The sequence below is a fragment of the Procambarus clarkii genome, chromosome 42 (assembly GCF_040958095.1).
Source record: "Procambarus clarkii isolate CNS0578487 chromosome 42, FALCON_Pclarkii_2.0, whole genome shotgun sequence".
Taxonomy (NCBI): domain Eukaryota; kingdom Metazoa; phylum Arthropoda; class Malacostraca; order Decapoda; family Cambaridae; genus Procambarus; species Procambarus clarkii.
The window spans coordinates 23,888,698-23,915,611 of record NC_091191.1 but is presented as its reverse complement, the minus strand read 5'-3'; the positions used below and the strand labels follow the sequence as shown (position 1 = coordinate 23,915,611).

The following is a 26,914-nucleotide window of genomic DNA, read 5'->3' as shown; positions in this document are numbered from 1 at the left end:
TCATAAGGAGATACTCCTAGGGACTCATTGGGGAGACTTCTGAAAATACACATTATTAGGTCAATCTGCTTATCCCAATCCTTTGAGGTTTCACTACAAAACTTTTTCAAGAGTGCTTTGATGGTCTGATGACTACGTTCAAGAGAACCCTGTGAAGCAGGATGATAGGGGCTGGACAATACCTGTTTGATGTTGAACTCCTCCAGTGTCCTTTTGAAGAGATCACTGGTGAAGTTGGTGCCACAGTCACTTTGAATCTCCCTGGGAAATCCGTATTGAGTGAAGATCTTCAGTAGATGTTTGATAACCGTAGCAGCCGTGATGTTCTTCACTGGAACTGCTATGGGAAATCTGGTGGTAGGACACAGGATGGTTAGGATGTAGGCGTTACCTGAACTGGTCCGAGGTAAAGGACCAACACAGTCTATTATGAGTCTGTGGAAAGGTTCCGCAGGCACCTGTATGGGAATCAGTGGTGCTCTGGGAATGGAGACGTTCGGTTTGCCTGCCATCTGACATGTATGACACTGTTTTACGTACTGTTTGACGTTGTTTACCATACCTGGCCAGTAGTAGTCTTGACGAATCCCATGGTAAGTCTTGTTGAAGCCGTAGTGGGAGAATGCTCCGTGGGCCAGGTGTAGAATAGTGGGCCGCAGGCTGGTGGGAATCACAAGTTGTTCGGTGTTGGCCCAATCGTCCTCCTCCTTCAGTTTACTGGGTCTATATCTGCGGTAGAGCAAGTCGTTCTCTAGGAAGAACCCAGGAATACTGTCGGGTTGAGTCTCAGCCTGGAAAAACAATGGTGTTAAAGTAAGATCTTCCCTCTGCAACTTACGGAACTCCAACTTGGTCAGATGCGGGGGTAGTTTCTGAGGGTCTTGAGGGACAGCGGTAGCAGTAGAGTCAGCTGGCTGTGGACGTGCGGCTTGCGCACGGGTGGTCACGAGAACCGGAGGAGAAACTTCATCACTCTCTTGAACCTCTGCTGGAACATACTCGAGAATAGGATTACTTGGCACAGAGTTACACACCTGGGGTTTGTCCATGACGATCAGGTTGGTCGGTTGCAGGTCTTCTGCCAAGTCGTTGCCTAGGAGAAGTTGCACTCCAGGCATGGGAAAAGGCTTTTCCCTGACGGCGACTTGGACTTCCCCGTTCACGTAGGGACAATTCAGGTGGACTCTGGCGAGAGGGTATGGAGTGGTAGCAGTGAGGTCAGTGATGAAGACTGTTTCCCCGGTGTAGACTATGTTGGGCACAGCCGACTTCAAGATGATCGATTGTAGAGCCGCTGTGTCCCTCAAGATCTTCAATTTGAAACGTCCCTCCGGATTTGAACCGTTGGCAGAGACAGTTCCAGTATACAGGTGGTTACTGAAAAGAGAAAGATCATTAACATCAACACCAACATTCATCACAGGCTTACCGGACTTAGGAGGAGTTGGTTTGGGTCGTTGTTGGTCAGTGGTTCCCTTGTATTGAGACTTACCACACTTGTCTATGGTATGTCCATAGAGTCTACAATACTTGCAGTACAGTTGTGAACCAGCTTGATCGGGGCTCACCTTCTCGTAACTGTACCACGACTTCTTACTGGAGGATGGTTCAGGTGTCAGCCGGTGGATGAGGCTGTAAGTGTCAGCCGACTTAGCACACTTCAGGTAGTCGGTTTCTTCTTTATCTGCTAAGTAGAGGCGGACAGGAGGCGGCACACGTCTCAAGAATTCTTCAACAAGCATCAGGTTCACGAGTTCTGTAAAAGTAGAGACATGTGCTGCTTCCAGCCATTTCATGAAATACCTCCGTTTCGTGTTAGCAAACTCGAGGAAGGTAGTGGTACTTGCCTTCAGGTGGTCACGGAATTTCCTTCTATAACTTTCAGTAGAGAGGAGGTAGGCGTCCAACACTGCTTGTTTCAGAGTGTAGTAGTCATTCTCAGACGCCAAAGTACTGAGTGTGACTGCAGCTCTACCTGTAAGATGGACTCTGAGAAGTGTGGCCCATTGGTCGACAGGCCAACTGAGTTGATTAGCAAGGGTTTCAAAGGTGGTAAAGAACACATCAACTTCTGCTTCTACAAAGGATGGCATTAACTTACTTGCATGTGATATATTAAAACTGACGGGAAGATTGGCAGTAGCTTGTTGGCGTTGAGTGAAGTGGGAAGTTTCCAAGGCGATTTCACGTTGACGACACTCTAGAGCCAGAGTTGCTTGTTGCTTGTCATGTTCACGTTGCATTTCCAACTCGCGTTGTTTGGTTTCAAGCTGTACGCGTTCCCGCTCCTGGAGTGCTTCAAGCTGTACTCGTTCCCGCTCCTGGAGTAGTGCAACCTCACGTTCTTGGAGGGCGAGTCCTCGTTCTTGTTCTTCCCTCCGTATGGCAGCTGCTCGTTCTTGTTGTTCGAGGGCTTCCCTTTGCTGTTCGCGGGCTTCCTTTTGCTGCTCACGTTCAATCTTAGCCAGCTCTAGTTTAAGTTTCATCGTTGCCAAGTCAGTTTTATCTGCAATATAGTAAGTTTCATGAGTTTCAGAGTCTATCTTACCTTGCTCTAAATAGTAATCCAGCAACAGGTTGTGTAGGTCATTTTTGTTGGCTTGATAGGGAACTTCTAGTTGATACTCATGTGCAAGAGTTTGTAGTTCAGTCCTCTTGGCACGACTTAAAGTCCCTATTTCACCTGCTGGATTTGCACGGAAAGTTTGGAGACGAAACATGGTGAAATTAGCAAATAAAGGTACACGAATGTTCAATAATGAAATGTCAGAAACAGGACAACGTGGCAACTGGTACCTATCCTGTGTGATCTTTAACAATTAACGTTAAGTGAAAGATATTAAATGATTAAATTAAATCAAGGGCGCAGGAAATCTTGTACCCGGTACTCATGTAAGAGAATAAGGGCAAGAAAATCCTACTAACAAATGAAACAAAGTTTCGAAAACAAATGAAACAGTTAAATGCTTCAAAAGTAAAATTGGTAGTCCAAGGATGTAGGCATACCTTGCCAAGTCTCTATAGGACATAAAGCAAGTTTTTCCCACTGAATTTAATATGATACTTACAGAATTAGCGAACTTTTGTGCTCTGAAAAAATAAGCTAATTCCCTACCGTTGTATGTATCATCATCTCTGACTGACGTGTAGGGGTGCGAGGTGTCAACTGGTGACGAGAACTGCTGCTGAGGTCCCAATTCAGCAACTAAAGTTCGAGCTAGAGGAACTATGGCCCTCTTTGTCCTCCTACAGTCAGATTGCAGAAGATTGGGTACTCTTGACCCGGGGCAGACCACAGTACCAGGGTACCAATATGATGATCTGTCAGAATGAGAAATATTCAAGGGACATAGATGGTAAATACGAGTAATAACATGGAGGGAGAGATGACCAATTAAGAGTATGACTGAGGCCTACAGTCACCACGTAATCCAAAGTTGTCTCACCTTCACTATATGTTACTCTCGTAATGCACAATACACCGCACCTTATAAAAAATGAAATTGAATGAAAAATAGTAAAGCTACGTTAACAGAGTTAAATACGCTTACCATAAATTACCACTTGGCACCAGTACCTGAGTGAAGCTCCTAGGACAGGCCCCCATATAACTTGTGACGGTAACGCGTTGGTGTTCGGCTGTTTAAGGCTAGGGGTATGGCCTCGTCACATAGTTATAAAAAAAAAATAGAAAAACTGGAACTTCGTCTGTGGTAAGGTAAGGAGAAGACACACAAAACACAAGTAAACTTTAACAATGAAATTTTAATTACGTTAAATAAATCAAAACATGAAAATAATGCACAAACAAATTCTTATAATAAAATCAATGAATCAAAATAATAAGAATACTTAAATGACACAATGAAAGTTACGTTAAGGTAAAATAACAAGAAGTGCAACAAAAGTTAAGTGGGAGGTGCTGGAATATTGGCTTAAAGCCACCACCTCTCTCAGTACACTCTAGAGTCTAGCTGGGAGGTGTGCTGGCTACGAAAGCACGGAACATTCTGAAGACTGATGTTGGGGCGACCCCAGACATCGGGTAGTATTGGGGGGCGAGTGCAGGTGCAGCCAGACCGGCGACCAATCAGCGGAGCCGTAGCGATCAACGGGTAGTTTGGTGGTTGGAGTTCGAACAGGTGGCTGGATGCATACGTTTCTGCTCACCCTGGCAAGCCTTGCTGGTGCTGGTGTTGTTGTCGTTGTTTGACATTTCTTCCATAGTCTTTTATATAATTGTGACGACGTAATTATGAAGGGAAGAGCAGGCTCAATCTCTTGAAGGAGATTATTGTCACAATATATATATATATATATATATATATACATATATATATATATATATATATATATATATATATATGTGTATATATATATATATATATATATATATATATATATATATATATATATATATATATATATGATTATATATTCACTCTCGTGTTTAGGAGAGTTGTGCCTTAAGCATAGACACAGTGTTCTCCCATATTAACAGGGACTTGATGAAAAAACGTAAAAATGACCCCTCACTTGCTCTAGTGCTCTTGGGAGGTGGTGGTCTTTGGAGTATATAAATACTCCAAAATTACCATCTCTTTTAAGGGTCTGAGCAGGTGGTGGAGTGGGTTAAGGCGTACCTGTTATGCCAGGTGCTGGAAGGCTTCTGTGCTGGCTAGGGTTCGAGTCTCCTGGTGGGAAAGTGTTCTAAAGTTGTATACTTCACTCTCGTGTTTAGGAGAGTTGTGCCTTAAGCATAGACACAGTGTTCTCCCATATTAACAGGGACTTGATGAAAAAACGTAAAAATGACCCCTCACTTGCTCTAGTGCTCTTGGGAGGTGGTGGTCTTTGGAGTATATAAATACTCCGAAATTACCATCTCTTTTAAGGGTCTGAGCAGGTGGTGGAGTGGGTTAAGGCGTACCTGTTATGCCAGTTGCTGGAAGGCTTCTGTGCTGGCTAGGGTTCGAGTCTCCTGGTGGGAAAGTGTTCTAAAGTTGTATACTTCACTCTCGTGTTTAGGAGAGTTGTGCCTTAAGCATAGACACAGTGTTCTCCCATATTAACAGGGACTTGATGAAAAAACGTAAAAATGACCCCTCACTTGCTCTAGTGCTCTTGGGAGGTGGTGGTCTTTGGAGTATATAAATACTCCGAAATTACCATCTCTTTTAAGGGTCTGAGCAGGTGGTGGAGTGGGTTAAGGCGTACCTGTTATGCCAGTTGCTGGAAGGCTTCTGTGCTGGCTAGGGTTCGAGTCTCCTGGTGGGAAAGTGTTCTAAAGTTGTATACTTCACTCTCGTGTTTAGGAGAGTTGTGCCTTAAGCATAGACACAGTGTTCTCCCATATTAACAGGGACTTGATGAAAAAACGTAAAAATGACCCCTCACTTGCTCTAGTGCTCTTGGGAGGTGGTGGTCTTTGGAGTATTTAAATACTCCGAAATTACCATCTCTTTTAAGGGTCTGAGCAGGTGGTGGAGCGGGTTAAGGCGTACCTGTTATGCCAGTTGCTGGAAGGCTTCTGTGCTGGCTAGGGTTCGAGTCTCCTGGTGGGAAAGTGTTCTAAAGTTGTATACTTCACTCTCGTGTTTAGGAGAGTTGTGCCTTAATATATGGGTTCGGTTCAGTATGGGTTCGAGTCATATATATATATATATATATATATATATATATATATATATATATATATATATATATATATATATATATATATATATATATATATATATATGATGTTTAAAATTATTACCTGTAAGTGCAATTCTGTGAGGAGTTAAACAGTAATAAGAATGAGTCATAAGTAAGTAATAAGAATGAAAGAATGAGTAATAAGATATATATATATACATATATATATATATATATATATATATATATATATATATATATATATATATATATATATATATACATATATATATATATATATATGCAATTGACGACCACAAAACACTGATCATTTTATGCGGAAAATCCACAGAGAAATATGAAATGGGGTGAACGTTTCGGCTATGTTAAAGCCTTTGTCAACACCAGACTGACTGAAAGTCAGTCAAGTCACCAGACTGACTTGAGTCAGTCTGGTGTTGACAAAGGCTTTAACATAGCCGAAACGTTCACCTCATTTCATATTTCTCTGTGGATTTTCCGCATATATATATATATATATATATATATATATATATATATATATGTATATATATATATATGTCGTACCTAGTAGCCAGAACGCACTTCTCAGCCTACTATGCAAGGCCAGATTTGCCTAATAAGCCTAGTTTTCATGAATTAATGCTTTTTCGACTACCTAACATACCTAACCTAACCTAACCTAACGTTTTCGGCTACCTAACCTAACCTAACCTATAAAGATTGGTTAGGTTAGGTTAGGTAGGGTTGGTTAGGTTCGGTCATATATCTACGTTAATTTTAACTCCAATAAAGAAAAACTGACCTCATACATAATGAAATGGGTAGCTTTATCATTTCATAAGAAAAAAAATAGAGAAAATATATTAATTCAGTAAAACTTGGCTTATTAGGCAAATCGGGCCGTGCATAGTAGGCTGAGAAGTGAGTTCTGGCTACTAGGTACGACATATATATATATATATATATATATATATATATATATATATATATATATATATATATGTCGTACCTAGTAGCCAGAACGCACTTCTCAGCCTACTATGCAAGGCCCGATTTGCCTAATAAGCCAAGTTTTCATGAATTAATTGTTTTTCGACTACCTAACCTACCTAATCTAACCTAACCTAACTTTTTCGGCTACCTAACCTAACCTAACCTATAAAGATAGGTTAGGTTAGGTTAGGTAGGGTTGGTTAGGTTCGGTCATATATCTACGTTAATTTTAACTCCAATAAAAAAAAATTGACCTCATACATAATGAAATGGGTATCTTTATCATTTCAACAGAAAAAAATTGAGAAAATATATTAATTCTGGAAAATTTGGCTTATTAGGCAAATCGGGCCTTGCATAGTAGGCCGAGAAGTGCGTTCTGGCTACTAGGTACGACATATATATATATATATATATATATATATATATATATATATATATATATATATATATATATATATATATATATATATATATATGACTGAAAACTCACACCCCAGAAATGACTCGAACCCATACTGCCAGGAGCAACACAACTGGTATGTACAGGGACGCCTTAATCCGCTTGACCATCACGACCGGACATAAGGAAGTGATAGCCGAGGCTATTAAGGCAGATTAAGGCATCCCTGTACATACCAGTTTTGTTGCTCCTGGCAGTATGGGTTCGAGTCACTTCTGGGGTGTGAGTTTTCAGTCGCATATAGTCCTGGGGACCATTCAGGCTTGTTCACATATATATATATATATATATATATATATATATATATATATATATATATATATATATATATATATATATATATATATATTTATATATATATATATATATATATTTATATATATATATATATTTATATAGAGAGCCTTTGGCGCGACCAAAGAGCTCTAGCTCTTTGGTCGCGCCTCTCAACCGTCAATCAACAGGTGTACAGATTCCTGAGCCTATTGGGCTCTATCATATCTACACTTGAAACTGTGTATGGAGTCAGCCTCCACCACATCATTCCATTTGCTACTCTTACATCCTCAGATTAGGCAAAATTGTAATTAATTTTGTCAATAAAGATGTTAATAATAATAATACTCTTACACTAAAAAAAATTCTTTCTAATATCTCTGTGGCTCATTTGGGCACTCAGTTTCCACCTGTCCCCCTAGTGCGTGTGCCCCTTGTGTTAAATAGACTGTCTTTATCTACCCTATCAATTCCCTTGAGAATCTTGAATGTGGTGATCATGTCCCCCCTTACTCTTCTGTTTTAAGTCAATAAAAATTGTGAAATACTTGATGGTTTCGGGTAAGTTTAGAGAATAATAATGACAACTCACGTCGATGAGGCCGGGAGCAGCTGCCTGGAAGTCAGCCAGGTCTGTGTCGCCGATGTAGGCGTCGACCAGAGACTCGGAGATGCCGCCCGTGTAGTCGCTCACCCCTGCAAAGACTTCCCTGTCAGCGGCCATAGATCTAACGCGTTCACGCTCTTGGGCACTCGTATCTTACCCATTAATCTTCTCGAAGCCGAGAATGCTATCCACCTTTGTTTTATTTCTGAAACTGTATATTTCATGTCACATCCCCCCCCCCATCGTGCAGCACCTCCCCTCATCTTGCAGCACCTCCCCCCATCGTGCAGCACCTCCCCCATCTTGCAGCACCTCCCCCCATCTTGCAGCACCTTCCCCCATCATGCAGCACCTCCCCCCATCTTGCAGCACCTCCCCTCATCTTGCAGCACCTCCCCCCATTGTGCAGCACCTTCCCCATCTTGCAGCACCCCCCATCGTTCAGCACCTCCCCCCATCTTGCAGCACCTCCCCCCATCATGCAGCACCTCCCCCCATCGTGCAGCACCTCCCCCATCTTGCAGCACCCCCCCATCGTGCAGCACCTCCCCCCATCATGCAGCACCTCCCCCCATCGTGCCGCACCTTACCCCCATCTTGAAGCACCTCCCCCCATCTTGCAGCACCTCCCCCCATCTTGCAGCACCTCCCCCCATCTTGCAGCACCTCCCCCCATTGTGCAGCACCTCCCCCCATCGTGCAGCACCTCCCCCCATTGTGCAGCACCTCCCTCCATCTTGCAGCACCTCCCCCCATTGTGCAGCACGTCCCCCATTGTGCAGCACCCCCCCATCGTGCAGCACCTCCCCCCATCATGCAGCACCTCCCCCCATCGTGCCGCACCTCCCCCCATCTTGCAGCACCTCCCCCCATCTTGCAGCACCTCCCCCCTTCGTGCAGCACCTCCCCCATTTGTGTAGAACCTCCCCCCATCGTGCAGCACCTCCCCCCATTGTGCAGCACCTCCCCCCATCTTGCAGCACCTCCCCCCATCTTGCAGCACCTCCCCCCTTCGTGCAGCACCTCCCCCATTTGTGTAGAACCTCCCCCCATCGTGCAGCACCTCCCCCCATCGTGCAGCCCCTCCCCCCATCTTGCAGCACCTCCCCCCATCTTGCAGCACCTCCTCCCTTCGTGCAGCACCTCCCCCATTTGTGTAGAACCTCCCCCCATCGTGCAGCACCTCCCCCCATTGTGCAGCACCTCCCCCCATCTTGCAGCACCTCCCCCATTGTGCAGCACCTCCCCCCATTGTGCAGCACCTCCCCCATCGTGCAGCACCTCCCCCCATTGTGCAGCACCTCCCTCCATCGTGCAGCACCTACCCCATCTTGCAGCACCTCCCCCCCATCTTGCAGCACCTCCCCCCATCTTGCAGCACCTCCCCCCATTGTGCAGCACCTCCCTCCATCGTGCAGCACCTCCCCCATTGTGCAGCACCCCCCCATCGTGCAGCACCTCCCCCCATCATGCAGCACCTCCCCCATCGTGCCGCACCTCCCCCCATCTTGCAGCACCTCCCCCATTTGAGCAGCACCTCCCCCCATTGTGCAGCACCTCCTCCCATTGTGCAGCACCTCCCCCACTGTGCAGCACCTCCCCCCACTGTGCAGCACCTCCCCCCATCGTGCAGCACCTCCCCCCATTGTGCAGCACCTCCCCCCATCGTGCCGCACCTTACCCCCATCTTGGAGCACCTCCCCCGATCGTGCAGCACCTCCCCCCATCTTGCAGCACCTCCCCCAATTGTGCAGCACCTCCCCCCATTGTGCAGCACCTCCCCCCATCGTGCAGCACCTCCCCCCATCGTGCAGCACCTCCCCCAATTGTGCAGCACCTCTCCCCATTGTGCAGCACCTCCCCCCATTGTGCAGCACCTCCCCACATCGTGCAGCACCTCCCCCCATCGTGCAGCACGTCCACCAATTGTGCAGCACCTCTCCCCATTGTGCAGCACCTCCCCCCATCTTGCAGCACCTCCCTCCATCGTGCAGCACCTCCCCCATCTTGCAGCACCTCCCCCCATCTTGCAGCACCTCCCCCCATTGTGCAGCACCTCCCCCCATTGTGCAGCACCTCCCCCCATCGTGCAGCACCTCCTCCCATCGTGCAGCACCTCCCCCCCCCCTATTGTGCAGCACCTCCTCTCCCATTGTGCAGCACCTCCCTCTCCCCCATTGTGCAGCACCTCCCTCTCCCCCATTGTGCAGCACCTCCCCCCATTGTGCAGCACTTCCCCCCATTGTGCAGCACCTCTCCCCCCCCCATCGTGCAGCACCACCCCCCCCCCCACCCGTTGTGCAGCACCTCCCCCCTTCCCCTGGTACTGAATCAGCGTAACGTTGCTCCCTGGACACCCCCCCCCACCAGTTAGTGTACATCAAGGTCCCACAGTGCTTCTGGAGGCTGGAGGGCGAACTAAGGGAAAGATAAGTGCTGCCCAGTCGTCCCACCTTGCCCAGGGTACGAACCCTGGCCAGATCCCTTGTGATGTAAGTGCTGACGACGCCACCACTTGTGACCACTACATACTTTACTCTGCACGGATTCTTTACTGTACACTTATACTTTACTATACACATATACTTTACTGTACATATATACTTTACTGTACACAAGAACTTTACTGTACACATATACTTTACTGTACACAGGTACTTTACTGTACAGGGAGCCGGTCGGCCGAGCGGGCAGCACGCTGGACTTGTGATCCTGTTGTTCTGGGTTCGATCCCAGGCGCCGCCGAGAAACAATAAGCAGAATTTCTTTAACCCTATGTGTCGGAAAATCCGACACCATTTAATATATCATACAGAAAGATAATAATTGCTGCTGTATTACCAACAAGTTACCCATAGAAAACGTAACTTGTAGTGGAATTACCGTCTATAGAAAACGGGATATCATCACCACATACTATTATATTCTCCACCTATTATGGTGGGAATTATTCTTAAATACATTAGTCTTTGGACTTTACCATCATAAAAACATCTCATATAAATTAACTTAATTATCAATATTAAAGTAGAGTAAATGTGACCCTTCTATCACTTTCTGTCATGTGGACAATGTAAGCCAGGCGTCAGAGTGAGGAAGGAGGGCAGCCATTGTTGAGACTAGACCAGAGGCTCCCGGGAGCAAATTCGGCTCCTGTTAATTTTACTTGGACGTAGTGTTATGGAAACCAAGGGTGTACCATTTTCAACACGCTGTCAACAAATCAAGTTAAGTGTTCTTTCCGAAACCCGTTATCTTTCATTTATGGCCATTAATGTCATTATATAGGGTTGTCCGGTTAGAGCACGTGGAAGCCTCAAACTAAAGGTAATTAAGCCAGGTCTTCATGTTCCATGTACAGTTTTCTCTGAAATACTTGTCATATATAGAATCTGGCTTCACAGTTAGCGCCCTTTTGACAGGTCAAGACGAGGAAGCAAGATTTTGTGCACCAGTTACTGGGTGATGGAAGCTACCTCAAAGAGGATAATTTGGTGTCTACACCCTAGTTATACCTGGTGGACTAACCTGCTGTACAATAAGATAAGGAACCTTTTCAATGTATGTAGTTAATACTGTAGTTTGATTGGCTGCATATATATAAATATAAACCCCCCCCTAATGTGTAGAGGATCGATTTGTGAGATTAAGAGATTATTGCAGAAATACAGTCCACTTATCATTATACAAATTGCTATCGAAGTATATAAATTAACGTAAATATAAATTCTATATATATTCATATAAATTAAATAAATATAAATCTCACAGGTCGGTTCCCACATTATTTGGTCATCTTCGAACCGGATGACGGATTATTTGATCCTTTGAACCCACATTTGGTCATCTTAGTACCGGATGAACCAGTTAACCAGTGGATTCATTAAATAAACTAGTGCAGTGTGATTTAAACAAAAGCCAGCAGTCAAAGACGGCAGCGTAGCCTCGTGGGAGCTCAGGAGCCTCCCTCAGCCCAGATCAGCTTCGTCAGCGGTTTCATGTACACCCACAGATTTGGTGGCGTGTTATTCTGTGAAATGACAGCGCTAATATAGAAGCCAGCCAAATTAGTGACTGTGTCTTCGCGATATTGTTCACGGAATTCGTGGTGTTACATTTCGCGAGAGATTATCTACGAATTTTGTGGACTTTATTTCGCGAGGTCACTAATAATATTTAATACTTCTAGATAATATTAGAAGTTTCATAGAGGCTAATTAAGAGGCTATTATCAATAATTGTGTATATTATTTCTCCAAAATAGAGAATTATTTAATATATATTGCACTAGTGATCACAGTATAATATTTACTAATTGCCAACCCACAACAGGGTAGGATATGACTAGTTGAACTATTATTGTTCATCCTAGTCCCATTATTACCATAGTCAGTTGTACTATATTGATCAACCTAACACCATTAATGAATGGTGCAGACCCTATTTTGGGTGTAATTTTTATCAACTCAAGTTGAGTTGTGTATATATAATAATTTACTTATGATCATTACACCTTTGAGTGATTAATTAGTGTCTCTACCATCCTAGGGTGATATAGAGGAGCTAACCTAAAGGTACTTCCAGTGACACTGGTTTATCACTCAAATCATTAGTGTGTATGATTGTATATATATAATGTGTATTAATTTTAAGTGCTAACCTCTAGTAGAGGTAGGATTACAGCCTAGTGAGTGCAGAAATTATACCCTAGGCTACCATCAGTGCTTGTTCAGCATTATGAGCAGCCCCATTACAAGTCCCACAAGGCTTCACCAACTAGCCAGTATGGATAATGCAGGGAGAATGAAAAGAACCCTTGCAGGTCTTAAAGGCCACTTAACAAGACAGATCAAGAAATGTGAAGATTTGTCACAACAATCTCAAGTTGATTATGCTGACCTGGAAAGCTATTATCAAGCAGCTGCAGGTAAATTTGAGCAAATCAAATGTCAAATAGCAACACATGTGGCTGAACTTGCCAACACCAATTTATCAGAAACAGAAATAGACGACATTATGGTTGATCTTGCGAATTATGAAGATCACACTCAGGCCACGTTACAGCCTTATGTCAAATTAATTGCCCAGAACAAGGTAACAGCAACAACAGCAACAGTTGCATCTAATACAGTCAAGCAGAAGCTCGACTCCCTCCAATTAATTTACCCACTTTCTCAGGAAAAGATGAGGAAGATTGGGACGAATTTTGGAACAAATTCGTTGACCTTGTAGACTCAAAACAATCTTTACCAAAGAGTAGTAAATTCTCTTATTTGCAAGGCCAATTATCAGGTGAGGCTAAAACAGTAGTATCCCATCTGAGATTAACTAATGACGGCTATGATCTGGCAGTAAAACTCCTCAAGGATAATTATGCTGATCCAGAAGTAAGAACATCACATTTAGTTCATGAGCTGTTGCATTTACCCCCACCGGAGGCTTCAGCTGATTCACTCCAAGTCTTCAAGCTGGAGGTAGAATCATTGATCAATGCCCTCAGCCTGACAGCAGATACAAACGGGGCTGAGTGGGTCTTGAAAATAATTGTCCAGGAGAAAATACCTAGGGACATATTGAGACAAATGAGTGCTCATTACAATAAAAGCATCTTATCCATGAATGAAATATCTGAAGGTTTAAAGTCAGTAGTTCATCAATTACGAACACATGACAAATTAAAACCACCAAGTAAACCCTCAGAAACCAATAATAGTAAACCACAGAGTACCAAAGGTACTCCAAATCAATCTAGACAATATAATTCAACACCAAAGTGGAACAGTGGCAGTGTGGGCGTATATGCAGTGGGACCCTCCAAGCCTATAGTTACTGTGTCACCCAAGAACGTGACACCAAAGGGTACTGGAAGCTATGGAACATGTTTGTTCTGCAATGAGAAACATTCAATGTAGCCACTGCTCTAATTTTCCTGATAGTGACGCCCGTGTTGAGCGACTCAAAGATTTGCAACATTGCACGAGGTGCCTCAGGAAACATAACATCAACGACTGTGATACCCAATTACACATCTGTAATAGGTGTAACAAAGGTCAGCACCATGCAGCATTGTGCAGAGACACCAAAACAACGTCTCCAAACCCCAAGGTGGAAGATAGCATTCCCACCATCAGTACAGTACTGCAAGGTGCAACAAACAAAGAGTGTCCAATCGGCAAAGTCTAAAGGTAATACGACTTTGCCTACTGCCCAAATTACCATCCTGAATAAGAGGGCCAAGGTCCATACCCGTGGGTTGTTTGACCAAGGATCCCAGAGAACATTTGTCACTAAAAAGTTGGCATATGAACTACAATTAAGGCCTGTAGCCCAGACGTCATTCAACATCTCAGGGTTTGTAACAGATGCAGGACCTCAAGTCTACCAGGTGGTACAACCATCAGTACGTTTAGGCAGGTACGTCTGTCGAGTACAAGCCATTGTGGTGGACAAAATACCAGTAGACCTACAAGTTCAAGGTCTGAGAGCAACAGCCAAATTCCTGAGAAATAGAGGAATAAAATTGGCAGATAATATTAAGTCTGATCACCTCACCGACTTCGGTCTCCTTGTAGGGACAGACTATTGTCATCGATTCATCGGTAGCCCTACTAAATATCAGGGTATAACCATGTTAAACTCTGCAGGAGGTAAATTACTCTCAGGCCCAGTATCAAGCCTGAGGAGACCTATGCCTGCAGATAAACAATACCAATAGAAATCTAAATTTGTCAGCTGATTATATTTCTCCAGTAGCATTATACTAAGGAGATTACAGCTGACTATACCAACAGAGGTTGATGTTAGTATCATCATATAAAGCTGAAGATGAGTTCATGAGGCCTCAGTGGCAAATCAGTGAACAGTAGCCTAAAACAGCTACAAGTCACTGCGACCAATGTCACTGAACCCACTGCAGTCTCAGAACCATACTTTACTTTAATGATGAGCTATTCAATCTTCTGAATCAATTAACTAAATTAAACCCCAATAAATCTGATGACTGATTTGATACACTTATTATTTAATCAAGATGTATTCCATGGGCCTCAGTGTTTATATATCAGTGACCAGTTACCTGAACAAACTTCAAGTTATATCTAATGTCACTGATCTCACTGCAGTCCCTGAATCATACTTGACTGTAGTACTTGATCACATCCAGTCTTCTGGGTTAAATAATATGTAATAAGGCTTGAATATTAGCCTTTCAAGAGTTAACAGGGAAATGAAGTCGCATTAGACTTCTAACCCCTGCAACTCTAGTACGGGACATCCGTCCTGTACGAACAAACGCACAAATGTGTGATTACTAACTACTAACATCAAATTAATCAAATAATTCGAAGGAGGAGTATCGGTGTTCGTCTGTTCTAATTAGGACTTCGACCCGTGAGCAGCCCCTGGGGAATTATGTCGGAAAATCCGACACCATTTAATATATCATACAGACAGATAATAATTGCTGCTGTATTACCAACAAGTTACCCATAGAAAACGTAACTTGTAGTGAAATTACCGTCTATAGAAAACGGGATATCATCACCACATACTATTATATTCTCCACCTATTATGGTGGGAATTATTCTTAAATACATTAGTCTTTGGACTTTACCATCATAAAAACATCTCATATAAATTAACTTAATGATCAATATTAAAGTAGAGTAAATGTGACCCTTCTATCACTTTCTGTCATGTGGACAATGTAAGCCAGGCGTCAGAGTGAGGAAGGAGGGCAGCCATTGTTGAGACTAGACCAGAGGCTCTCGGGAGCAAATTCGGCTCCTGTTAATTTTACTTGGACGTAGTGTTATGGAAACCAAGGGTGTACCATTTTCAACACGCTGTCAACAAATCAAGTTAAGTGTTCTTTCCGAAACCCGTTTATTTTCATTTATGGCCATTAATGTCATTATATAGGGTTGTCCGGTTAGAGCACGTGGAAGCCTCAAACTAAAGGTAATTAAGCCAGGTCTTCATGTTCCATGTACAGTTTTCTCTGAAATACTTGTCATATATAGAATCTGGCTTCACAGTTAGCGCCCTTTTGACAGGTCAAGACGAGGAAGCAAGATTTTGTGCACCAGTTACTGGGTGATGGAAGCTACCTCAAAGAGGATAATTTGGTGTCTACACCCTAGTTATACCTGGTGGACTAACCTGCTGTACAATAAGATAAGGAACCTTTTCAATGTATGTAGTTAATACTGTAGTTTGATTGGCTGCATATATATAAATATAAACCCCCCCTAATGTGTAGAGGATCGATTTGTGAGATTAAGAGATTATTGCAGAAATACAGTCCACTTATCATTATACAAATTGCTATCGAAGTATATAAATTAACGTAAATATAAATTCTATATATATTCATATAAATTAAATAAATATAAATCTCACAGGTCGGTTCCCACATTATTTGGTCATCTTCGAACCGGATGATGGATTATTTGATCCTTTGAACCCACATTTGGTCATCTTAGTACCGGATGAACCAGTTAACCAGTGGATTCATTAAATAAACTAGTGCAGTGTGATTTAAACAAAGCCAGCAGTCAAAGACGGCAGCGTAGCCTCGTGGGAGCTCAGGAGCCTCCCTCAGCCCAGATCAGCTTCGTCAGCGGTTTCATGTACACCCACAGATTTGGTGGCGTGTTATTCTGTGAAATGACAGCGCTAATATAGAAGCCAGCCAAATTAGTGACTGTGTCTTCGCGATATTGTTCACGGAATTCGTGGTGTTACATTTCGCGAGAGATTATCTACGAATTTTGTGGACTTTATTTCGAGAGGTCACTAATAATATTTAATACTTCTAGATAATATTAGAAGTTTCATAGAGGCTAATTAAGAGGCTATTATCAATAATTGTGTATATTATTTCTCCAAAATAGAGAATTATTTAATATATATTGCACTAGTGATCACAGTATAATATTTACTAATTGCCAACCCACAACAGGGTAGGATATGACTAGTTGAACTATTATTGTTCATCCTAGTCCCATTATTACCATAGTCAGTTGTACTATATTGATCAACCTAACACCATTAATGAATGGTGCAGACCCTATTTTGGGTGTAATTTTTATCAACTCAAGTTGAGTTGTGTATATATAATAATTTACTTATGATCATTACACCTTTGAGTGATTAATTAGTGTCTCTACCATCCTAGGGTGATATAGAGGAGCTAACCTAAAGGTACTTCCAGTGACACTGGTTTATCACTCAAATCATTAGTGTGTATGATTGTATATATATATAATGTGTATTAATTTTAAGTGCTAACCTCTAGTAGAGGTAGGATTACAGCCTAGTGAGTGCAGAAATTATACCCTAGGCTACCATCAGTGCTTGTTCAGCATTATGAGCAGCCCCATTACAAGTCCCACAAGGCTTCACCAACTAGCCAGTATGGATAATGCAGGGAGAATGAAAAGAACCCTTGCAGGTCTTAAAGGCCACTTAACAAGACAGATCAAGAAATGTGAAGATTTGTCACAACAATCTCAAGTTGATTATGCTGACCTGGAAAGCTATTATCAAGCAGCTGCAGGTAAATTTGAGCAAATCAAATGTCAAATAGCAACACATGTGGCTGAACTTGCCAACACCAATTTATCAGAAACAGAAATAGACGACATTATGGTTGATCTTGCGAATTATGAAGATCACACTCAGGCCACGTTACAGCCTTATGTCAAATTAATTGCCCAGAACAAGGTAACAGCAACAACAGCAACAGTTGCATCTAATACCAGTCAAGCAGAAGCTCGACTCCCTCCAATTAATTTACCCACTTTCTCAGGAAAAGATGAGGAAGATTGGGACGAATTTTGGAACAAATTCGTTGACCTTGTAGACTCAAAACAATCTTTACCAAAGAGTAGTAAATTCTCTTATTTGCAAGGCCAATTATCAGGTGAGGCTAAAACAGTAGTATCCCATCTGAGATTAACTAATGACGGCTATGATCTGGCAGTAAAACTCCTCAAGGATAATTATGCTGATCCAGAAGTAAGAACATCACATTTAGTTCATGAGCTGTTGCATTTACCCCCACCGGAGGCTTCAGCTGATTCACTCCAAGTCTTCAAGCTGGAGGTAGAATCATTGATCAATGCCCTCAGCCTGACAGCAGATACAAACGGGGCTGAGTGGGTCTTGAAAATAATTGTCCAGGAGAAAATACCTAGGGACATATTGAGACAAATGAGTGCTCATTACAATAAAAGCATCTTATCCATGAATGAAATATCTGAAGGTTTAAAGTCAGTAGTTCATCAATTACGAACACATGACAAATTAAAACCACCAAGTAAACCCTCAGAAACCAATAATAGTAAACCACAGAGTACCAAAGGTACTCCAAATCAATCTAGACAATATAATTCAACACCAAAGTGGAACAGTGGCAGTGTGGGCGTATATGCAGTGGGACCCTCCAAGCCTATAGTTACTGTGTCACCCAAGAACGTGACACCAAAGGGTACTGGAAGCTATGGAACATGTTTGTTCTGCAATGAGAAACATTCAATGTGCCACTGCTCTAATTTTCCTGATAGTGACGCCCGTGTTGAGCGACTCAAAGATTTGCAACATTGCACGAGGTGCCTCAGGAAACATAACATCAACGACTGTGATACCCAATTACACATCTGTAATAGGTGTAACAAAGGTCAGCACCATGCAGCATTGTGCAGAGACACCAAAACAACGTCTCCAAACCCCAAGGTGGAAGATAGCATTCCCACCTCAGTACAGTACTGCAAGGTGCAACAAACAAAGAGTGTCCAATCGGCAAAGTCTAAAGGTAATACGACTTTGCCTACTGCCCAAATTACCATCCTGAATAAGAGGGCCAAGGTCCATACCCGTGGGTTGTTTGACCAAGGATCCCAGAGAACATTTGTCACTAAAAAGTTGGCATATGAACTACAATTAAGGCCTGTAGCCCAGACGTCATTCAACATCTCAGGGTTTGTAACAGATGCAGGACCTCAAGTCTACCAGGTGGTACAACCATCAGTACGTTTAGGCAGGTACGTCTGTCGAGTACAAGCCATTGTGGTGGACAAAATACCAGTAGACCTACAAGTTCAAGGTCTGAGAGCAACAGCCAAATTCCTGAGAAATAGAGGAATAAAATTGGCAGATAATATTAAGTCTGATCACCTCACCGACTTCGGTCTCCTTGTAGGGACAGACTATTGTCATCGATTCATCGGTAGCCCTACTAAATATCAGGGTATAACCATGTTAAACTCTGCAGGAGGTAAATTACTCTCAGGCCCAGTATCAAGCCTGAGGAGACCTATGCCTGCAGATAAACAATACCAATAGAAATCTAAATTTGTCAGCTGATTATATTTCTCCAGTAGCATTATACTAAGGAGATTACAGCTGACTATACCAACAGAGGTTGATGTTAGTATCATCATATAAAGCTGAAGATGAGTTCATGAGGCCTCAGTGGCAAATCAGTGAACAGTAGCCTAAAACAGCTACAAGTCACTGCGACCAATGTCACTGAACCCACTGCAGTCTCAGAACCATACTTTACTTTAATGATGAGCTATTCAATCTTCTGAATCAATTAACTAAATTAAACCCCAATAAATCTGATGACTGATTTGATACACTTATTATTTAATCAAGATGTATTCCATGGGCCTCAGTGTTTATATATCAGTGACCAGTTACCTGAACAAACTTCAAGTTATATCTAATGTCACTGATCTCACTGCAGTCCCTGAATCATACTTGACTGTAGTACTTGATCACATCCAGTCTTCTGGGTTAAATAATATGTAATAAGGCTTGAATATTAGCCTTTCAAGAGTTAACAGGGAAATGAAGTCGCATTAGACTTCTAACCCCTGCAACTCTAGTACGGGACATCCGTCCTGTACGAACAGACGCACAAATGTGTGATTACTAACTACTAACATCAAATTAATCAAATAATTCGAAGGAGGAGTATCGGTGTTCGTCTGTTCTAATTAGGACTTCGACCCGTGAGCAGCCCCTGGGGAATTATGTCGGAAAATCCGACACCATTTAATATATCATACAGACAGATAATAATTGCTGCTGTATTACCAACAAGTTACCCATAGAAAACGTAACTTGTAGTGGAATTACCGTCTATAGAAAACGGGATATCATCACCACATACTATTATATTCTCCACCTATTATGGTGGGAATTATTCTTAAATACATTAGTCTTTGGACTTTACCATCATAAAAACATCTCATATAAATTAACTTAATTATCAATATTAAAGTAGAGTAAATGTGACCCTTCTATCACTTTCTGTCATGTGGACAATGTAAGCCAGGCGTCAGAGTGAGGAAGGAGGGCAGCCATTGTTGAGACTAGACCAGAGGCTCTCGGGAGCAAATTCGGCTCCTGTTAATTTTACTTGGACGTAGTGTTATGGAAACCAAGGGTGTACCATTTTCAACACGCTGTCAACAAATCAAGTTAAGTGTTCTTTCCGAAACCCGTTTATTTTCATTTATGGCCATTAATGTCATTATATAGGGTTGTCCGGTTAGAGCACGTGGAAGCCTCAAACTAAAGGTAATTAAGCCAGGTCTTCATGTTCCATGTACAGTTTTCTCTGAAATACTTGTCATATATAGAATCTGGCTTCACAGTTAGCGCCCTTTTGACAGGTCAAGACGAGGAAGCAAGATTTTGTGCACCAGTTACTGGGTGATGGAAGCTACCTCAAAGAGGATAATTTGGTGTCTACACCCTAGTTATACCTGGTGGACTAACCTGCTGTACTATAAGATAAGGAACCTTTTCAATGTATGTAGTTAATACTGTAGTTTGATTGGCTGCATATATATAAATATAAACCCCCCCTAATGTGTAGAGGATCGATTTGTGAGATTATGAGATTATTGCAGAAATACAGTCCACTTATCATTATACAAATTGCTATCGAAGTATATAAATTAACGTAAATATAAATTCTATATATATTCATATAAATTAAATAAATATAAATCTCACAGGTCGGTTCCCACACTATGCCCCTGTTACCTAGCAGTAAAGTAGGTACCTGGGTGTTAGTCAGCTGTCACGGGCTGCTTCCTGGGGGTGGAGGCCTGGTCGAGGACCGGGCCGCGGGGACACTAAAGACTCAAAATCATCTCAAGATAACCTCAAGATAAGATACACAAATACTTTACTGTACACAAGTACTTTATTATACCAAGTACTTTACTATACACATATACTTTACTGTACACACATATACTTTACTATACACAAGTACTTTACTGAACCCAGATTCTTTACTATACACAAGTACTTTACTGAACCAAGATACTTTACTATACACAAGTACTTTACTGAACACAGGTACTTTACTGTTTCACATGTTCGTATTATTGCTACTTTTTCCTGCAGGTGTTGTATACACTGCTCTCGTCGTGCCTCTCACAGGTGTACTCACCTAGTTGTGTTTGCGGGGGTTGAGCTCTGGCTCTTTGTTCCCACCTCTCAACTATCAATCAACAGGTGTACAGATTCCTGAGCCTACTGGGCTCTATCTTATCTACACTTGAAACTGTGTATGGAGTCAGCCTCCACCACATTACTTCCTAATGCATTCCATTTGTCAACCACTCTGACACTAAAAACGTTCTTTCTAATATCTCTGTGGCTCATTTGGGCACTCATTTTCCACCAGTGTCCCCTTGTGCGTGTGCCCCTAGTGTTAAATAGACTGTCTTTATCTACCCTATCAATTCCCTTCAGAATCTTGAATGTGGTGATCATGTCCCCCCTAACTCTTCTGTCTTCCAGCGAAGTGAGGTTTAATTCCCGTAGTCTCTCCTCGTAGCTCATACCTCTCAGCTCGGGTACTGGTCTGGGTGGCAAACCTTTGAACCTTTTCCAGTTTAGTCTTATCCTTGACTAGATATGGACTCCATGCTGGGGCTGCATACTCCAGGATTGGCCTGACATATGTGGTGTATGGTGTGTGTTTGTGTGTTTGTCCTCACTAATACAACCACAGCCTTACACACCAACAAGTGTACTATATAAGTACGCACACTCTCCAGCAACCTACACCTGGCAGCACTCTCCTGCAACCTACACCTGGCAGCACTCTCCTGCAACCTACACCTGGCAGCACTCTCCAGCAACCTACACCTGGCAGCACTCTCCTGCAACCTACACCTGGCAGCACTCTCCAGCAACCTACACCTGGCAGCACTCTCCTGCAACCTACACCTAGCAGCACTCTCCAGCAACCTACACCTGGCAGCACTCTCCAGCAACCTACACCTGGCAGCACTTTCCTGCAACCTACACCTGGCAGCACTCTCCTGCAACCTACACCTGGCAGCACTCTCCTGCAACCTACACCTGGCAGCACTCTCCAGCAACCTACACCTGGCAGCACTCTCCAGCAACCTACACCTGGCAGCACTCTCCAGCAACCTACACCTGGCAGCACTCTCCAGCAACCTACACCTGGCAGCACTCTCCTGCAACCTACACCTGGCAGCACTCTCCAGCAACCTACACCTGGCAGCACTCTCCAGCAACCTACACCTGGCAGCACTCTCCAGCAACCTACACCTGGCAGCACTCTCCAGCAACCTACACCTGGCAGCACTCTCCTGCAACCTACACCTGGCAGCACTCTCCTGCAACCTACACCTGGCAGCACTCTCCTACAACCTACACCTGGCAGCACTCTCCTGCAACCTACACCTGGCAGCACTCTCCTACAACCTACACCTGGCAGCACTCTCCTGCAACCTACACCTGGCAGCACTCTCCAGCAACCTACACCTGGCAGCACTCTCCTGCAACCTACACCTGGCAGCACTCTCCTGCAACCTACACCTGGCAGCACTCTCCTGCAACCTACACCTGGCAGCACTCTCCTACAACCTACACCTGGCAGCACTCTCCAGCAACCTACACCTGGCAGCACTCTCCAGCAACCTACACCTGGCAGCACTCTCCTGCAACCTACACCTGGCAGCACTCTCCAGCAACCTACACCTGGCAGCACTCTCCTGCAACCTACACCTGGCAGCACTCTCCTGCAACCTACACCTGGCAGCACTCTCCAGCAACCTACACCTGGCAGCACTCTCCAGCAACCTACACCTGGCAGCACTCTCCAGCAACCTACACCTGGCAGCACTCTCCAGCAACCTACACCTGGCAGCACTCTCCAGCAACCTACACCTGGCAGCAGTCTCCAGCAACCTACACCTGGCAGCACTCTCCTACAACCTACACCTGGCAGCACTCTCCAGCAACCTACACCTGGCAGCAGTCTCCAGCAACCTACACCTGGCAGCACTCTCCTACAACCTACACCTGGCAGCACTCTCCTGCAACCTACACCTGGCAGCACTCTCCAGCAACCTACACCTGGCAGCACTCTCCTGCAACCTACACCTGGCAGCACTCTCCTGCAACCTACACCTGGCAGCACTCTCCAGCAACCTACACCTGGCAGCACTCTCCAGCAACCTACACCTGGCAGCACTCTCCAGCAACCTACACCTGGCAGCACTCTCCAGCAACCTACACCTGGCAGCAATACTCTCCCAAAGCACAAATTAACGTGTGATATAGCGATCATGATACACAGTTTGTTTCAACGTTAAGTATTGGATATAAGAAGCGTGTAGATGCTCTTGCTAAGACTACAGAGATGACTACTGACGCTGCTCTGGCCACCAAGTTGTTGCTTTACTTACCAAAAGCGTTGAGGATGTCATCAATCATTTTGTTGCGCAAGTAGTCGTTGTCATGTGTGTAGTTGTTTACCTCCAGGTTCTCCGAGTACACGACTGGCGTCACGCGGGGACACCAAATAATAGTTGTGTTAATCATGAAGAAAAACAAGGATATTAACAACATTTAGAAATTTCTAAATATTCTATTAATAGTTATAATAAATGAATTATATTAATAATAATGCAAGTTAATATTTTCTAATAATTATATTTATTTGCCTTATCTCGATCATTTATACATTATATTTCAGCTCCCTACTCGTCATGGCTCTCAAATTTTTGTCTCATTAGAAGTTAGTAATTTAAGCATTGTTTGATTTATATCTACTAATTCTATTAACATTTCCAAGGCTCAGAACTCTACATTCATTAAACTCAGGGCTCAGTATATATATATATATATATATATATATATATATATATATATATATATATATATATATATATATATATATATATATATATATGTCGTACCTAGTAGCCAGAACTCACTTCTCAGCCTACAATGCAAGGCCCGATTTGCCTAACAAGTCAAGTTTTCATGAAATAATTGTTTTTCGACTACCTAACCTACCTAACCTAACCTAACTTTTTCGGCTACCTAACCTAACCTAACCTATAAAGATAGGTTAGGTTAGGTTAGGTAGGGTTGGTTAGGTTCGGTCATATATCTACGTTAATTTTAACTCCAATAAAAAAAAATTGACCTCATACATAATGAAATGGGTAGCTTTATCATTTTATAAGAAAAAAATTAGAGAAAATATATTAATTCATGAAAACTTGGCTTATTAGGCAAATCGGGCCTTGCATAGTAGGATGAGAAGTGCGTTCTGGCTACTAGGTACGACATATATATATATATATATATATATATATATATATATATATATATATATATATATATATATATATATATATATATATATATATATATATAACCAGGCCAAAACGCTTGGGGGAGCGCTGGGCGAATGTTTTACCACTACGCCACGGGGACTGTTTGGGGATTCCTCGGCCAAGGTCCTATTCTGGAGTAAGGATTAAGGACAGGTTATCCAGGACTATAAGTCGTAGTAAGAGCAAGAGACTCACTGCCTAAGACGAAGGAGCCTTCGTGCTTGTTGGTCCCGATCATGAGAGGAACGTCATGCACTTCGTTGTCGATGAAGGACTGATATGGATCCTTGGTGATGAGAGGCTCAGGCACGTCGGGTCCCTGTGTGACGGGGGCGGCGCCCTTGAACCCCATTCCTCCCCCACGACGATCCTCTGCCTGGTGACACAACCTGTACACTTTATTACCCAGTCTACCAGGCCACACAATGACATCTACCTGGCCACACAATGTCATCTACCTGGCCACACAATGACATCTACCTGGCCACACAATGACATCTACCTGGCCACACAATGACATCTACCTGGCCACACAATGACATCTACCTGGCCACACACGGTCACACAATGTCATCTACCTGGCCACACAATGTCATCTACCTGGCCACACAATGTCATCTACCTGGCCACACACGGTCACACAATGTCATCTACCTGGCCACACAATGACATCTACCTGGCCACACACGGTCACACAATGTCATCTACCTGGTCACACAATGACATCTACCTGGTCACACAATGCCATCTACCTGGCCACACAATGTCATCTACCTGGCCACACAATGTCATCTACCTGGCCACACAATGTCATCTACCTGGCCACACAATGTCATCTACCTGGACACACAATGTCATCTACCTGGTCACACAATGTCTTCTACCTGGCCACACAATGACATCTACCTGGCCACACAATGACATCTACCTGGCCACACAATGACATCTACCTGGCCACACAATGACATCTACCTGGCCACACAATGACATCTACCTGGCCACACAATGACATCTACCTGGCTACACAATGACATCTACCTGGCCACACAATGACATCTACCTGGCCACACAATGACATCTACCTGGCCACACAATGACATCTACCTGGCCACACAATGACATCTACCTGGCCACACAATGACATCTACCTGGCCACACAATGACATCTACCTGGCCACACAATGACATCTACCTGGCCACACAATGACATCTACCTGGCTACACAATGACATCTACCTGGCTACACAATGACATCTACCTGGCTACACAATGACATCTACCTGGCCACACACGGTCACACAATGACATCTACCTGGCCACACAATGACATCTACCTGGCCACACACGGTCACACAATGACATCTACCTGGCCACACAATGTCATCTACCTGGCCACACAATGACATCTACCTGGCCACACAATGTCATCTACCTGGCCACACAATGACATCTACCTGGCCACACAATGTCATCTACCTGGCCACACAATGTCATCTACCTGGCCACACAATGTCATCTACCTGGCCACACAATGTCATCTACCTGGCCACACACGCTCACACAATGTCATCATTCCTCACCATCTTTATTACCATCATTGCCTCACTTTGATTGGTTGAGGAAGCATCGGCTTGGAAAGTAACTCAGTAAGAGAAGGTTAAAGATATTGGCCAAATCAGCATGTCATTCATTATGTTACTGGCAGATAATGGCGTGAGGGATAACCAGAGCTACTGTGCTCCAGCAGTCTTCGAGAGCAGCCGCCACCGCTTCACAGTGTAGTGTGTCACACACACCACCGCTTCACAGTGTACTGTGGCACACACACCACAGCTTCACAGTGTAGTGTGTCATACACACCACCGCTTCACAGTGTACTGTGTCATACACACCACCGCTTCACAGTGTAGTGTGTCATACACACCACCGCTTCACAGTGTACTGTGTCATACACACCACCGCTTCACAGTGTAGTGTGTCATACACACCACCGCTTCACAGTGTAGTGTGTCATACACACCACCGCTTCACAGTGTACTGTGTCATACACACCACCGCTTCACAGTGTACTGTGTCATACACACCACCGCTTCACAGTGTACTGTGTCATACACACCACCGCTTCACAGTGTACTGTGTCATACACACCACCGCTTCACAGTGTACTGTGGCATACACACCACCGCTTCACAGTGTACTGTGTCATACACACCACCGCT

The 26,914-nt window shown here is 43.6% G+C and overlaps 1 protein-coding gene across 1 annotated transcript in view; it reads right to left on the bottom strand.

Annotated features, from left to right (window-relative positions):
* Window positions 1–26,914, bottom strand: part of LOC123770241 (juvenile hormone esterase) — a 66,914-nt gene that overhangs the window by 5,842 nt on the left and 34,158 nt on the right. The window contains exons 9-11 of the mRNA XM_069339946.1: window positions 24,891–25,071; window positions 23,757–23,849; window positions 7,986–8,089 (exon numbers count right to left, since the gene is read on the bottom strand). Of these exons, the coding sequence (XP_069196047.1) occupies window positions 7,986–8,089; window positions 23,757–23,849; window positions 24,891–25,071 (378 nt within the window). The remainder of the gene's footprint in view (window positions 1–7,985; window positions 8,090–23,756; window positions 23,850–24,890; window positions 25,072–26,914) is intronic.